The following is a 17,444-nucleotide window of genomic DNA, read 5'->3' as shown; positions in this document are numbered from 1 at the left end:
GTAATGACAATAGTAACTTGTTGGATATTATTGCTATTATGATTATTACCGATTATCTTTGAATTTTTTTCATCTTCGTTAACAATGGCATCGACGATAAAGTTAATAAAGTCATACGATCATTAATGTCTATGACATTATATTAATTGTATGGTAGTTTTTTTTCTTATATATATGAGCCGGTACGACACCGCACAGACCTCTCTGATAAAGGAAAAAAGGGAAACTGAGACTGAGGAACGAAACATGAAATTGATAAATTTCACATTTCATATATATTTATATATATTCTTTTGTGCCAAAATAATATAATACATTGATATATGATATATTAAATTTCCATTTTCACCCTGATTTATCCGTTGTTATTAAAAAGTGCACACGTTACTTGACGTTTTACCATTTTTTTCTTTCAATCAACTGTTTACGTATAATTTGAATTTTTCAATCAGTTGATAATAAATAAAATGAGATACTCCGAAAAAAAGTCTGTGTGGCATCCTCGCAAGACAATTATTACGATATAGACAGATACATAAATATGATTCCCTATTTTGTTTTTTTTCCTTTAAATGTTTGTGTGCGTGAAATACGTGCATGACGCGCCCTCCTTTGTATTCCACTCAGGAGGGCCTCTATTAAAAAAAACATCAATTTTTCTTCATTATTTCATCATCGTATGACTAACGTTCACAACTCTTATTGTGACTCTGCTATTTAATTTACACATGACTAATACCGAGTTTTGCAATGATAAAACACTCTCCGCACGTATAAAAACAAATTTGACATTTAAATCATCCGTTTTACCGCGTCTAGCGCGCAGCCCTTTGCCTTTTGTCTGCTACGTACATTTTATTATCATTTAGATTTTTTAATTAATTATTTATTTAATATTGCTTTTCATCTGAATCAAGAGGTGTTTAATTCTCAAATAATAATATATAATGGTAACGAGAAGAAGGAAAATTACTTAAATTGGACTTTCCATTCTTCACGTACAGGTGTACGACTGTCCACCCATGTTCACATAATGTATAGATAATAATTTGTTTCTTCTTTTTGCTATACATATATCCTTTTTCGATATAGTCGAATGAGTGTTTCTCACGTAATTTTTATACTCCAAAGACAAACTATTCTTACTCACTATTCAGATTGTGTATACAATTATGAATTGATGATTCACATGAGAGCAATTGACGCCCTCAGAGCAGAACTGCGACAATGAGAGCAAATGTGTAAAAAATTTTTTTCCTTCGTTTTCCTTTTTTCCGATATCGAGCACTCTTATTTGACGATGGGGGTGGGGGTAGAGAAAGAACGCCTCTGGTTTATTTACTAAATGATAAATAAATTATTTAAAAACAAGTTCGAATCAGATTGACGCCCTCTGTACATAGTTAATACATACATAAATTGTATAATTAAAAACAAAGCTCCCTCGAAATACTGTAAAATCTCACAAAATTAAGAAAAAAGAAAAAACACTTTTTTTTTGTAGTTTAACAGTAGGGATGTAGTAGTTTGGTGCTGTTGGACATGCGTGATAAACAATAGAAATTCGTAAAACAAGACACTTCACGATTTTACAACAGTTCAAGAGATTCGTGTGCTTCTTCGAGGAAGAGATTACCTGACGGATTGTGAGACTCTATTCGCGTAACATTCAAGGAGATTCCTGTGACTTTTCATCAGTATCATCAAATCTTATAGACAATGAAATTTAAAACAAAAAGGAAGAAAAAAAACAAGATTCGAGGTAACGGATCACAGTGCGTCGAGTGACATTGGAAAGAATTGTGTAAATATAATAAAATTGATATTTGGTGATGGGGGCTAGGTAGGGAGGAAGGGAGAAGGATGATGTTAAGAATTTGAACAATCCCGGCCTATCGCGGGGAAATAAAATTCCAAGTGACCAATCAAAGCCATAATTTGTTCCTTCTGCGTATTTGATTTGGTGAAGTTTTCCACATCGGAGACAACTTCGTTTGATGTTCTAAATTTATTCATCAATTTCTTTTTACTCTTCAGTGAAATTAATCGATTCATCTCCATTTTTTTTCCTTCAACTTGTTCGTGGATGAGTTATAATTGCCCACGTACTTGGCATTTTTTAATTTTTTTAAAATTAAAGGCAATGCACCAAAGTTTTTCTTTACCAACGTGAAGTGGAGAAAAGGGAAATGATAGTAATTGGACAGACAATACTAGGCAATAGTTGATACCAAGTCACAAGAGTTCATATTGCCGCAGATGCATACGTTGAATTATGTCACGACAGTCATTGAATACTCTCTTGATGTTTTCTGTGTCAACTGCACATGTAAAGTGTGGATAGCAGTAATGTTTCCCATCTCCGCTAGCTGTACTGATACGCTGTGAAATATTAACGAAACCGTTAGTGTAATAAAAAGATAAAAATTGAGAGAGTTTGTTGAGTTATGAAAGGATGAAACGTTAATTCAACTCGAATACTCTATGATTTTCCATGAATTCCTGGTGAATGGACTGATACTTAAGAGGACTTTTCTTGTTGAGAAAAAGTGATAGTTACAAAAATGTCTCCATCAGAATTGGGATGTGTTGGATTCCGAGATATTCGCAAAAAAAAGTGGAAATTGCTCTTGTATTGCATAGAGTATAGTTATTTTTGCTAATAAATTAGCAATATGCTTCCGAATGGTTACTTTGCACATCATTTCCTTCCATCATGTATAATTCGTTGTTAATTGAAAATTTTTATTTATACATACTTGAATTAATTTGAAACATAACATTTGAAGAAACCATCAGAAAGCTCATTTTCAGGGACATTCATGAAAAATTTGAAATTTTCAACAATCATCATAAAAATCAAATCAACCAATATAGCTATTGTGATAATCGTTTAACGTTGACTTAATGGCATTAAAACAATCATTTTAAGGTATGATTCATTTGAAGCATGAAATGTAAAGAAATCCCGGAAATTCTGATTTTTAAAAAATACAGAATTTTTGCAAATTTTTAGATAAATCAAAATAACGATTATTACTATCGCCTTCATCTTCGAATTTGGTCAAAAGGACACCCAAACAATTCTTTTAATCCATCATTCCATTAATTCAAAAGATTTTTCTTTAATTATCGTAAAAAAAACAATTTTTGAAGAATTAAAGAAAATAATCAATGAATAAAATTTTAATTAATGGCGATTGATAAGGCTCAATAATACCTACATTTGAGGGGAAAAAAAGATTCAATTCCATCGATTCATTAGCGAACAAGCGAAGAAAAATTTGTTTACATACGTACGCAGATACATACATACGTACAGACACGGTCTAAAAATTGCACTTTCGGACTTTTTGAATCATAATGGGTCGATACGACACGAAAAATCCGAAACTTAAATTTGAACGATCACAATGCTTCCATTCGGAAGCAAAAAGGAATATCAGGAAGAATTGACTGAATTGGTTCATCAATTCACCCATGTATTAGTAGATACTTACAAGGAATTCATCTCTGATGAAATATTTAGCTCTTATAACCTCTGGAGGTTCTGAAGGATCTGTTACAACACCAGGTTCGACTGGAGTTTGGTATCGTGAAAATTCTGGAAAGTAGTCCTCCAATTTGTGCTTACCTGCCTTAACTTTTTCAGCTAGGAGATCTTGTTTGTTTAAAAACAAGATTACAGATATTGTACGTAACCACCTGACAAAAATAGAAAACAATTGATCAGTTTGATTGAAATAATTTACATCAATCTTTTGATTTTTTTAATGGTTTTAGTAGTCAAAGGGCAAAGTTTACCTATTATTCCAAATACTTTTGAATAAATCAAGACTCTCTCGGAGTCTCAACTTTGTTGGATCTTCTCTGAGCACCATGTTGTAACTACTACAAGCGGTAACAAATATTATTGCAGTCACGTCGTTGAAACACTGTATCCATTTTCTTCTTTCATCTCTCTGGCCTCCAACGTCGAACATACTGCAAAAAATAACAAAGTTACCCATTAAATCATGCTAAAAATGGTGGAGAAAAATTGCATTTCGTGAAGGGCTTTCAACCTGTTCAAAATTAAGACTTTTTATTCAATAGAAATAATTTTCAGATAACTTACTGAAAGTTGACTTTGTCGACTTGAAATCGAGTCTCGAAGATACCGGATGTGAGAACTCGACACCTTAAAATATCCTGCACAATTAAAAAATCGTTATTCATCGTATGAGACTAATTAAAAGAACCAAAATGAAGCATTGAAAGCCCGGGTGGATTATCTTTCGAACGTTATCTCGATTGGTTTTCCATCTTCATAATATAAAATATATCACAATTTCCATTGCATTTTACATCACGCAGGAGTCCCTAAAAATTATGATTGTACAATCAAAAAAAGTCGAAAAAACGGAGCATTTTCAAAGAGCGTTTTTAATGAAGATTAAGAAACAAATCCGATAGAGAGGATATAGTGAATAGATAATTTATCATGATAACTAACCATCTGACAGCCATTGAGTAGTGTGACAAATGACGATCAAACAGCCATTTTTTTTATTGTTTAACGTGCTTAAATCTACAGGATTTATCTACACTATCAGTAATGTTCTATTGATTTAATCTAAATATTTGCACTTCTTACAATCTTTGATTTTAGATATTTAATCTACTATTAATGATAAATTTGTGTAGCATTTTAAGGATTTTCGGATCTTTTGTTTTCAATAAGAGGGTGATTGAGTTCGTAAGAGGAACTTTAATCTGTTTCAATTCTCTAATGAGTGTTGTCCTTTCTTTACTCAAGGTGGGACAGTGCCATAGAATGTGGTCAATGTCTTGGCTTTCGTATCCACAAGTACAGTTTGAATCTTCAATTATTTGTGTTCGTTTTAGAGAGGGCTTCAAGTGATAATGGTTAGTCCTGACTCGGTTGACCCATGTAATCAAGGCTCTTGGGTTTTTTGCGCCCTTACACCATGACTTGAAAGACTCTCTACGGAATTTTTCGAAGAATTCCATCCCTTTCAGTTTAACTTCAGCCTGGTATTTTATTTCTCGTATCGTATTTTGTTTTTCTTTATATTTATAATTGGCCCTAAGATCTGTGTATGGTATTCGGCAATCCGTGTACCTAACAGCCATTAGATACATCAAATTATGAATTTACAATTTCCCCTCTATTGAGTCAATTTCCCAATATTATTCAACAACGCTCTTCAAAAATGTTTAGCTTTGTTTCAATGTTTTTTTGATTGTACAGTCATAATTTTTGGAGACTCCAGGACTATGTAAAACTGAATAGCAATAGGAGATCCACTGTTAGAAATTTTTTGACATTTCATGGAAAATGTGGTAGTAATTCTCATGGGAGTGACGTTGAATCCGATTTAGGGGAAGAATGGTTATGAAATTTCAAGCTTTAGGTAAAATTCAAGGAAATTCATGAGTTTTCAGTGGCAGTGAAACAGAAGTTTCACAAGTTGACTGAATCTTCAATGAAACATGAATATTCAGAAACAAAATGACAGGAATTTTCACTTTTTCCCTGAATTTGAATGATTTTTCCGAATTTCCACGGAATAATTGAACTGAAAACTCAAGCATTTTATTGATTTTCAGATCATTCGAACAGAAAATCGATGGAATATTAGATTTTTCAATGACGAGGTTTCCTGAAATTTCAGTGGAAATTCAACATGATAAAAATTTCCGGGATTTGACACGGAAAATTTAGACGGAAATTTTAAACAGTGTCATTTCAGATTATCAGAATAAAAAAACAACCAAAATCACGTTCGAAAAATAATCCACCGGGGCCTTAAAATCGAATTTAAATTCACCTGTTCAGTTGGAGTGTAATCGGGCTGCTTAACGATGGCGACTTTATCTAGGAAACTGAAACCCAAAGAATAAGTTTCAGTAAGTCCCGCATATTCAATGATAAAACGGGGAAAATGGAGCATAAGGTAGAATTGAAAAGTCGAAAAAAATGGACTATAAGCCAGTCAAAGTGGGAGCATAAAATTGAAGAACAGCAAAGGGGAGGGGGTTGAAGGGGAGAAGAGGAGGAAGGGCGAGGAGGTAAATCGATCGGTGGTGAGCATGGCGAGAGAGCTGCGGCACCGCCAACGGTGTGTCCTGCCCTAACCCCCGAACCTTGTTACACCATACCCCCATTACTTTCGCTGGCTAGGCAGAATCACAAGGGGACGACGCCCTCACAACCTCCTGGATTTCTCTCTTTCAGTAAAAAGCCAGTGAATAAAAAATTCAAAATGAAGGCTTACACCTCTCTCCAATGATATCATCCTTCACCTCTTTCTTCTCATTCTCAAAAGGAAATTCAATGAAAAACGAATGAAATAAAACATAACAATGACAAACGCGCTGAGTGAAAGCCGGCTGGCCAGTAGTTAAATTCTATACTTGTACCCCCACACATTTTCTCAACCAGCATTTTCGACGCTTCCTAAAAATATCTATTGCTATTTATAAGAGCAGCCTTTCTGTTTTCATAGCGAGTATAGCGACAATCGTGAACCAACGGTGACAGATAAATATTAGTTTGCGCCTAAAGCCTATCGGAAATTGATGAAAATTTCGAATCACCTCCCTCGTCTCGATCCCTTCCATCCAAAAATACCCAAATAATGTATCTCCAGGTATTGAAAATTTCACAATCATCGGAAAACCACGACTCAAAGCATTAAAATTCTTTTTCATCATTGCCCGTCACATGTAATCAGCCTATACACGTGTTTACATACATACGAAGAACGCGCTATGCAATGCGACTATCGTGGGTTCATACGAGGGAATAACTCATGCTAAAAATAGTCCAACCGTTAGTATAATTAAAGCGTTGAACAATATGAGAAGAGCGAAAGCACTGCACGATAGAGAAGAAAAACCGTAGGTAGAGTCACTATGCTTTTTAGAAACTTCTTCTCTCTTCAACCTAACAAACTCCCCAATACAATTGTTAAATCAACGTGAATATAACACGTGAATCAACTGGATCGATGAATCCCAGATACTAGGTATAAATTTATCCGAGTAATCAAGACATTTTTCGAGGACAAGGGGCAAAATGAACGAGATTCATCCATTGACTCACATTACGCAAAGCGATTACCTCATTGAGGTACATTGTCTCAGTTATTTGACGCAAACGGCCTCTCCTCCACTCTAACCGCTTCAAACAGATTCATCAATCGTTTATATCCTATTCTCATCACAATTCCTTAAATCTGAAATTTGCATAATGCCTTCCGCTTTTTAATACTGTACTGATGCTGAAACCTTCCATTAATTGATCTGCTGTGTGCACCAGTTCTTTTTATCTGTCACCGAGTACTATCGTATACCACCTTACAACTTCTCCTGTTATCACTCTTTTATCGCGATCGCGGATACTGGCGTGTCGTGCCACGAGATAACATGCAACTCGGTTTTTGTATTCTTCATTTCATTATCTATTTGTCATTTTTCGGAATACAAATCAGTATTACCTCGGTATTCATCATAACGATTGCAATGAGCTCCTCAATCAATTTCACATTTCATTCTCTTGAAGGATCAAAATTTGATTGTATAACAACACTTGTAGTTCAAGTTGGATAATAATACGAGCAGATTTCATCTTAAGAAAATTTTTTTCCAAATTTTTCACAAATAAAAAAGGGTATTGAAATTTTGATCAAGTCTCGCCAAGAATGTGTTTTTCTTCGAGCTTATCACACACGAAAAGATTTCGTAGAAAAACCAAGCGAATTCGTTAGAAAATTCTATTAGATTTCTATTGAACTTTCTGCTAGTTTTTGGCCAATTCTATTGAAATGTTCAATAGAAAATATTCCATAGAACAAGTTGACAGAATTCAATTTTTCTATATAACTTAACTTGTTATTTTTCTATCTAAGTTTTTTCATTATATTTTTCTTTTCTTCTCATCAAGAAAATCAAACAAAAAAATGTAGAAAATTTGAGCCGAAGAAATTCTATAGAAAATATCTCAATAGAATAAGTTATATAGAAAAATCGAATTCTATTGACTTTTTTTTGACTATGTTCTATTGAACATTTCAATAGAATCAGCCAAAAACTAATAGAAAGTTCAATATAAATCCAATAGAATTTTCTAACGAATTCGCTAGGGTTTTCTATTCAATTTTTTCTTCCGTGATTAGATCTGAAATTATTTCGATAACGAGTACTATTGGAACCAAACGCTAAAGAATCATCCCTTTTAATGCGTTAATGAATTGATTAATGTAAAATTAACTCACTATTTGGCGCAGTCAATGAGCTGATACTCGTTGCTCCTCTCAAAGCTCTGTTGAACACCTCGGTCTTTCCAAAGGGTCTCGACAATTCCATAAAACTCCTGCGAAAAATGCATCAACCATGTTATTGACTGTTGGAGATTTTTTTTCTATGTACTGAACGAGTATGTTGATCCAAGGGAGAAACGTGTCGGCTGACCGGCTTCATAACGCGCCAGCGCGAGCGCTTCACCACACGTTTATTAATAAATTCTCTTGATTCAACGTTAGTTCGATTAATCGATTGAACTCTCTGGCAGCCATTGGCTTCGTCCTTCGATTAACGGAGCGATACAGAGGAATTTGACGCACTCTTTATTCTTCATTGCTTCCATGGATCAACATCACTGAATAGTCCTACAACTAATTCAATGTCACCACAGAATGAAAGGAAAATAACGCCAAGGGGAGAGGTAGTGTGCGCAATTTTTAACATCTGCGACAGTTTGTGACGCAAATAGTACGCTCATTTAGCTAGCGTTAAATTTATTTCAAGATTCTTTCCAGACAAGTAAAGAAGGCGGAGATGTTCAACTAGAGATGTGGAATCACCGTCATTTTCTCTTTTGGTCAGGTCAGACGTAAATGACTGATTTTTAACGGTTTTCTGATCCTGAACGAATTTTTTTATATGTAAAATGACGGTCACAGTTAAGCTGCGTTGGTCATTTTTTGAATCACTGTTTAAGGGTTCGATCAGAAAAGTTTTTAATAGAATTGAATTATTATCCTTTATTATTTTATTTATTAATTATTATCGATGGCCGTACTCTGATTGATACACTGTCAAAAAAATAAAATGAAATATCATGGGCAATTGACTAGTAGGTTTTAAGACGGTATGCAATTTAAGGGGAGAGAAAATCATAAAATTTCGGATTCAACTGAAAATTTAATAAAATACCGAAATTTTGAGAAACATAAAGACGAGATTTTTTAATTTATTTGAATTTTCAATGAAAACATGAATATTCAGTGCCCAATTACTCTTAATTTTCAGGGAATAATCGAACTCAAATTTGCAGTTCTCATTGATTTTTCCCCGAAATTCAGAATTTTCAATGACGAAATTCGTTGAAATTTCAGTGGAACTTGCATGTGATAAAAATTTCGGAGGTGTACTGGACATTTCAGCTAAAGATTTTTAAAAGTGTAGAAATAGCTGAACTAGTTGAGAGTCATCTATATAGATGGAAATTGACGGTCGAAATTGATCTAGTCATTTCATGCTTATGGTCATGACGGTGGTCATTGACGGTCATTTGACCGGTCATACTTGTCACTCACATGTCATGTTCAACTACACTGTGTCTAATACTATGTATTAGGTATTCCTACTTTTATGAGTTTGTATTTATTTTCGGAATGACCGAGTCAACTAGTCTTTTCCAACTAATGGTAAATTGCAACTCATCAGTGATTGTCATGCATCACACAGAAATATGACAGTTTCTATATTCACTGGAGGCAAATAAATCATCAACAATGGTGACTTACCGTCGGATAATCGAAATCTGGAGATGACGAGACATCCAGAACATAATCAACTTTACTCTGATTTGCTGGATTCTCGAGTGTTACAGGTGGTGTCAATGTGCTCATCGCCGTTGTAATCGTCTAGAATAAATTTATCGATTGTCAATCACCATTAACCCTTGAAAAAACTGCTACATTAATGTTAACAGCTATTTTTAAACCCACAGATTGATGTAAAAACTCACCAAGATGGCATCCCTGATGTTTTTCTTAATATCCTCTATTTTTTGGCGCTTCTCTCTGCAAGGGAACCCAACATTAACAAACAGATTAAAAATTTTACAATTTGCATTTACTCAACCACTCACGCTTCGCTGAAGCCGTTGACGTGCAATATTCTCATTTGCTTCACGATGGTACTTTTTCCAGACTCACCAGCCCCTGAAAGACACCAGTATTTATTTCATTATAAATGAGGATGGAAAGAGAAAAAAAAACCGAGTATTAATAACAACTGCTGTCTGTTTCTGTATCATGATAATCATAATTATGGATGAGAACTAATGTCGTCGGCAGCTGTTACCTCGTTGCCCACACACCAGTGTCTTTCCTATCATGCATGCATATACAAGACGTAAAACCCTTGGATCCAATTGGAACGATGTAACATAAATACAAACTTTCAAAAATAGAAAATACTGACATTCTGCCAGTTGCACATTATACTTTGTATAATGCATCCAGCATTGACAGAGTTTAAATTTAAAAAAATGAATTGTTACCGAGCAGTAGGAGCCTGTGTGTTGCTCTGTAGACCTGCTTGTCCTTCTGTAGCTGTCTCGTGATTGCGTCTGAACGCCTCTTCTGGGTCTTGCTGTCATCCTGGCTGGCCTTGCTGCTCTGGCTGCCGAAACACCCCATGACACACGAGCCGCACAACAAATTGTTGTTCTTCCCTTTTTTGGTTGTTCACTGTTATTATTATTTTTATTATTATTTCTTCGTTTTCTTCTCAATTATTTATTTATTTATTTATTTATTTATTATGATACAAAATACGATATTTAATAGCCTCTTGTATCGATATTAAAGAGTCTTCGTGCAATGAATTTTTAATGTCAATCCCTCCGATTCTATTATGAATCCATGTCTCATTATTCGTGTATATTTCACGATTATCCAGCTTTTTGTCTTTTTTTCTTACGTTCCCTCTTCTTCTCGTGCCGCCTATAATTCGCCACCTTTTCTTCTTCGTCCTCCTCGTCCTCCTCCCCCGGCCCCTCCACTCTCCCTTTTTCCTGTTTTTCCTCCACTTCCACTGAAGAAAATTGTAACAATCAACGGTGGGAATCCGGTATCGGTAATTTCTTATGCGTTGTTACAAGTCCTTGAGGCGATTTTTTGCTTTTTCGAAGGAGTCAAGGGGAATTACTCTTGCTCTTGAGCTCCCTTTCGAGGGAATAAACCCAGGGGAGAAGCACAAGGACGATAAGAATACTGAATAAGAAATTAGGTACTCAGGGACAAGAACTCTACTTTTACTTTTCACCTCGCGGCGTTTTTCGTGTCATAACTATCAAGAAGCCACATGCACTTTGCCGAGTGCTGGGCTAATTATTCTACGATTAGTTGTACCAGATAATTATTTCCAAATTGACTCGAAACTCTTTAAATATCTATATCTAGACGACTTTGAAGCGGCAGAAATTGGCCGATCTCAGCACACTGATGACTAGGCGAATGTATCCTTTTTTTTATCAGAAAAAATAATTGCACGAAAAATCGAGATCCTTCAAATTACTAAATGGAACTTCCGGAGGCATAAACTTTATCAATTTCAATTGAATACCACCCAGCGTTTGTTGTTCTGCCTTCGAGACAAATTTACGATTGAAAATTGTCAATTTTTAAGGGCACACGACAGTTGAATCCACTGGCGACGGCGATGACACAGGGAGGCGCGTGTTTCGCCTGAGAAATACAATCTCGCCTCGTTGTCGCTTTCTTACACCTCTCCACCACCACCACCCACCTCACAATGCATATTATACACTAAAATCCCCAAGTCACTAACGACGAAATGTTAAAATAGATCGCCTCACGTATTGGCTGACGGTATATACTCGTAGCTGCCAGATCGAGCGGAGAATGGGAGAGACGGATTAACCGAAAGAAACGAATTGGATTAAAAAAATAATAATAATGATAACAAACTCCAGTTTATGCACTCGTTTAGCTTTATGATCTTGTCTGGTCTGATCCACAGACCATCCTCATATCAAACTCGATCAATTCTCCTTGAGGAATAATCTCTATCTTCGTCGCTCTTCTATTATTATTATTAGGATTATTGTTGCTATTATTACTGTTATTATTAATTATTACTTGTGGATTATGGAGTTTTTCTGGTTATTTCACGTGAATTTTCATTTTTTTCGTCTCTTATCTTCTCGTTTTGGTTTCGATTGTACATATATACGGGTTATTATATAGATACGTATACTTAAAAGGATCCGCGCGCGCACAGAAATGCACTCCTGTACTCACATATATTTCAATATTAATCTCATATAATTTAGTGAACCGATGTGAATTTGACTGTTTCAGTAACTCTTTGACACCAACAATTATTCGTCAATCTTCACTTGTTTTTCCATGAGAGTTGATAAACTTTTTAAAATGGAATGCTAAGCCGGGCTGAGCATCCTCCCACCGTTCACTCCCGGCTCTCCCCGCGCTCCGGCTCAACTAGAACCACTAGAACCAACACACAGACCAGAATAGAACCGAAACAGCCGAAGGAGTGAAGAAAAAAAATATAAAGAAGGTTACGCTGATGAAACGAACAAGACGACAATAATGGCACAATACCGACTGATAATCGGGACTCAAACTATTAGCCGAGAAGAACTCGCCCCCACACGAAAATCGAATCTCCTCTCGCCCGTGGTAATCACTGTAATCACTGGGGCTAATTACAAGCGATAATCCTAAAACTCGTCACTCGTAGAAATTCTGACACTTGAGTCCATTAATTTTTGGACGATTAATCCAGAAATGAGTAGTGGATTAATTTGTATGAATGGCTGATTCAAGTGTTTTATAAACTGTCCTTGTGTTGTCACTTGAAACGGGGAGGCAGAGAATTTTTTTCTTTCCCTTTACCCACCTCCCTCACTCAATGTACCCTGAGGTAACTCGCGACCGAAACGTCCGAGCCGAGGTGCTCCCTGTAGCCAACATGTCGTCGCTCTGCTCTGCTAGGACCCACCAATGGCTCACCACCGCGGCAGCCCTCCACCTCTATGACTTTCAGTACCGGATTTATTTTACCGAGTGCCCTGTGGGTTTTCAGCGTTTTTGTTGTTTTTAGATGAGTATTGTAGCCGCTGAGTGTTGGATATTGGATATTACAGCCAACATTTCGAATATTCCGACTGTTTGGAGCTTTGTGCGCATGACATGGGTCACCTCTCTAGTTCGCTTTAGCATTACTTACCCCTTTGCCCCTTTTCTGGCTCTCCCCACATGCCCTAGTAACTGCTGGTAACGGCTTACCACTCATATCTGATACCTTTGGTATCGTTTGACATGGTCAAATAACGTTGGATATCGTCAGCCACCAGCTCTGTCGGCTCTAGTCCCTTCCTCACGTGGCAAAGATCTCTCCAGCGAGTGAAATCCAGAGCGGTACGGCACTGTCGACGAATTGAGGACCGAGGATCGATCGGCATTTTTCGGGAATTGGACAACTACAGGTGTGTGTGGATGCAATTGCAAGGTCTAATCGTACCCCACCCCCACCCCGTCGCCAGTGGACGTTATCTATCATTGGCTGCGCCATTATCGGGGAAAAAAAGGTTCAACGTAACTTTTTGCGAGATTTGTTTTCTTCTTTTTTTTATTAATCAATTAATCGATTTGCTCGACACTATAAATTTATAATTGTATTGTACATTTGAAACGCTCTAGTGACTCATACGTTTATTTACGTTTTTGCTGTTACAGCAAACTAATCGTCGAAAAGTTAAACTCCAACAGGGAATATTCTCGCATCTGCGACCTCTAGAAAATATTTCTAGTTGGAGAATTTGTGTACATCTTATTGGAAAATGTTCCAAGTGGGAATATTTGATGTCAGGGAATCTACTGTATTTTATTGGAATGTGCTTCCCAAATGGCTGTTGTCATTCAATGATTGATTGTAAATTCATTTCCCTCTCGCATGGCATAAATTTTGCAACTGCTGAAAGGCTGAAAAAACATTTATAATTTTTTTTTCGTTATTTTGTTTGTTCTTAATTTTTGAGCAGCGCCAGGCATATTGCTCCGGAGTTGGCATCGTTCCAAGATGTCCGACATTTGCCGCTCACCGTTGAATTTCACTTGAGATTCAATAATTCAAACACACTGATTTATTAATTTAAACCGTGGCGCTTGGGAGAATTTAGAGTCTCGCTGTGCTCTTCTGGCTTGTGCTTGACTCGTCGGCGAGTAGAGCGTTGAGGTCTATGTCTTGGATTGTTGATAGTGTGTGTTGATTTGAGCCTGAAATAGAATTTTTGACAGTTATTAACACAATCGTTTCGGTATTGGTGAGTCCATGGAGTCCTTGATAAATATTTCTGAATGTAACCGGCATGAAAGAATCTGTACAGAAATTTTTTCATTTGTCAACTGCAAAGAGTTCCAAAGGTCTCCATGGAAATTCCGTTATCTCCGTTGAATTGTGAGATATTTAGTGAAAATTTATCAGATAGGGGTGGGTGGGACAATACAGACACCAGATTTAAATAATGAATTGGATTGGGTAAAATCTACTGTTCCGACTTCATATGAAGTTTATAAAAACGTTTATAAAAAATTGTCATAAGAGTGCGTCGTAGGAGTTGTAAGATAAAGCAAAAACGGAGTAAAATGGACACTTCGATTTCTTCCTCAATTTTTTTATGTTTCAACAATGTTGTTTAATTTCTGAAACATTACTTATGACTGCGATTTTCAAATTGTAGAAAAAACTCATTTTTGACTTATGTCGTGGCGGTGGTAAACCAAATTTTTCTTTGTTCATTCATTCTCCTCTCTTCCCATTGTTTTAAAAATAGCCATCTTACAAATTTCGCAAATGAACAAAAGGTCAGTTGCGTAGAGCATGCAATTGTTCATTGAAAAAAATTAATAATTTCAAAGTTATTTCAATAGTAAAACAGGAAATCCAAAGCTACTCGATATTTCCAGCTTCAATGCAAAATTAAATAGCGTTGAAGTTTATTTGCTAATATCACTTCCAACTCTAATTTCTCTCTATAAAAAAATACTGATAGGATTCTGTTGGAAAATATCTGTTGAAAATTTTCTTGATTAAAAGTTGAATAGGACCAACTTATTCGGGTGTCCATTTTACCCCACTCTTGAATAATTTTTCGGTTGTGGACTTTGCCAAGAAGCAATTTTTTAAACTTTCATTGTTGCAAATTCTTTGAGCGTTCATTTTAGTCTACCCTATATGGATTTATCAGGTGTCCACATAGTCCAATGAAACAATTTTCAAAAATTTGAACTTTAAATGAAAGAAAAATGTTTTTTTTGCAAATTTTTTGTGTCCATTTTACCCCACCCTCCCCTACGTAAAATTGGATTTTTTTTTTTACGAATTTAGTCCGGATTTACCTGCATGAGCTAGAAATAGGTCTTTCAGGAAGCCCAACTCCTTGGTAAGCATTTTAATCTTCTCCTCCAGGAGTTCATTCTCGGTTTTCAACTGGTTAACTCGCTCCAGAGTCTGTTGGGTTCGAAGTTTACTCTTTACTCTGGAACGTTTAACTGCCTGATTATTTCTGTCTCTACGTCTACGATAATCTTCGTCGTCATCATCTTCTTCCATCACCACGTTCTTATTCTTCTTTTTGTTTGAGGTAGAGTTCTCTTTGTTTTTGGGTGCCATTGTAAATTCTAAAATGATAATGTTGATTATAACCATGGAGTGAAGTGATAAATTGCAGGGGAGATAAATCCGTCACAAATTAATTGACAGTTAATTGCGGAAGATCTCCGACAGAAGGTTCATTTCAATTGAATGAAAATTTCGTTGACTATTCAGTTACCAAATTAATTGGATTGTTTTCAATATTATTGCGAATAGAGCAAGATCGATCAAATACGATCAATAAAATTTTTATAACTAAATGAATGATAAAGGCATTCAATAGCAAAATAACTGCAGGACAAAACGATGGAGCTAGAATAATTCATTTGATAATAATCAGTTTCACTCGTTATATCATCAAATTTGATAGACATTCGATTTCAATTTGACATAAAACGAGCGAGACAGAAAGAGATGACTAGCAGTTATCAGTTCACCTGTATTTGCCCCGGTGTTATTATGATACATATTTCCAATTATTGATACGGACTAGGTCAATGTTTTCAGGCTGACTGATACTACAACTTTCAGAATTGGTTCGTTATCTTCCGGTTGTAACTAGTTAAATGAGGAAGATGACATGTTATCAACTATCAACTGACCTTTTTCGTTTGCTTTGGTGTGAATTATGTTTTAGGATAATGTAGATTGTCTCGCTGGCGGAATCCTTGGCAATTAAGAGTGAGCTGAGTGGCGACAGCACACGGGTCTGCCATGTGAAAACGAAACAGAAATTGATTCCGCTTCTGTTTCTCTTTCGATTTTAATTTTCTGAGTTAACGAAATTTGTATCAATTGTAGGGTACAGTACACTTTCTCACGGTTGATTATACGAGAAATTAAACAATAAATCCTACGATTTGTTCGAATTATTCGTTGGACTAAAAGAGGATGACGCAATAATCGACACAAGAATACAAATAATATAACTTTGACACTGACATAGAGGATACTGAGAAGGCTAAGAAGCGACACACGCGGTAGGAAACGCGCTTTGGGAAATACAGAAAAATATTGTGCCGCGAAATTGCCAGTGCCACCTATGATGAATGGACCGATTTAGGAAAATCTAGTTTCTGGTAGGTGGCGAAGGGTCCTATTTTACTAAAGATGAAAGAAACGTGAAGTTGTTTTATATCGAAATATCTCGAAACTGCTTGACCGCTAATCCTTAATTCTGATTGGTCAATATGTGACACGAAGTTATTCACAAAAAAAACACGCGGCATTTTCAAATTCTTCAGTGACATAATTTCATATATCATCGGTGAAATTAATAAATTCTGTCCTTTTATGGAGACCGATTATTTAAAAAAATTGAAGATAATTAATTGAAAATGAAAAATTCTTTATAGATTCTTTTACTCTACTTCGCTATTCACTTCAATCATTAGTCGAATTCTCTTTGATTCATTATCAATATTTATAAGGTATTCATGAGAAAATGAAATTCAATGAATTCCATTTCCTCATTTCAACAAATGAATAGATCAGCGCGCGCGATAGCGCGCGCATAGATCTTGTATTATACAAGACTAACGGGTGTGCCTGGCAACATTGGGCAGGCAAAAACCAGTAATTTACGTAATAAATGTAAAAAATGTAAAAAACCAACCGACGTTACCTTTTATCGCAAACCGTGAAGCTTCGCGAAGATTATACCTCGCAAGAGTGATAAGGCGTTTTCTTATTTAGCGAGCCCAACAGTTCATTGTCACCAGGCG

At 35.8% G+C, this 17,444-nt stretch overlaps 2 protein-coding genes across 3 annotated transcripts; both read right to left on the bottom strand.

Moving 5' to 3' along the window:
• Positions 1-1,333: 1,333 nt before the first annotated feature.
• LOC107044164 (guanine nucleotide-binding protein G(s) subunit alpha) lies at positions 1,334-13,528 on the bottom strand. The gene is made up of 11 exons (XM_015265953.1): positions 10,999-13,528; positions 10,577-10,766; positions 10,163-10,235; positions 10,040-10,094; positions 9,816-9,935; positions 8,283-8,380; positions 5,835-5,889; positions 4,118-4,191; positions 3,805-3,984; positions 3,501-3,705; positions 1,334-2,382 (listed from the first exon to the last, which is right to left on the bottom strand). Exons 2-11 carry the CDS (start codon positions 10,713-10,715, stop codon positions 2,236-2,238), a joined length of 1,146 nt encoding a protein of 381 aa, XP_015121439.1. The 5' UTR covers positions 10,716-10,766; positions 10,999-13,528; the 3' UTR covers positions 1,334-2,235.
• A 149-nt stretch (positions 13,529-13,677) lies between these two features.
• On the bottom strand, positions 13,678-16,757 carry LOC107044143 (CCAAT/enhancer-binding protein gamma). Of its 2 annotated transcripts, XR_001461301.2 has the most exons (4): positions 16,323-16,757; positions 15,465-15,746; positions 14,168-14,342; positions 13,678-14,048 (listed from the first exon to the last, which is right to left on the bottom strand). XR_001461301.2 is itself a non-coding variant. In XM_015265921.1 (3 exons), the coding sequence occupies exons 2-3, from the start codon at positions 15,736-15,738 to the stop codon at positions 14,242-14,244; spliced, it is 375 nt and encodes a 124-aa protein (XP_015121407.1). In that variant the 5' UTR covers positions 15,739-15,746; positions 16,323-16,755; the 3' UTR covers positions 13,678-14,241. The 2 variants fall into 2 exon arrangements, 1 of the variants encoding a protein (XP_015121407.1); XM_015265921.1 differs by having other exon boundaries at positions 13,678-14,342; positions 16,323-16,755.
• Positions 16,758-17,444: the final 687 nt, after the last annotated feature.

This window comes from Diachasma alloeum, unplaced genomic scaffold (genome assembly GCF_001412515.2).
Source record: "Diachasma alloeum isolate Michigan unplaced genomic scaffold, Dall2.0 Dall_scaffold_00681, whole genome shotgun sequence".
Classification (NCBI taxonomy): Eukaryota; Metazoa; Arthropoda; class Insecta; order Hymenoptera; family Braconidae; genus Diachasma; species Diachasma alloeum.
The sequence above is the reverse complement of the archived record's forward strand: the minus strand, read 5'-3'. Positions and strand labels throughout refer to the sequence as shown.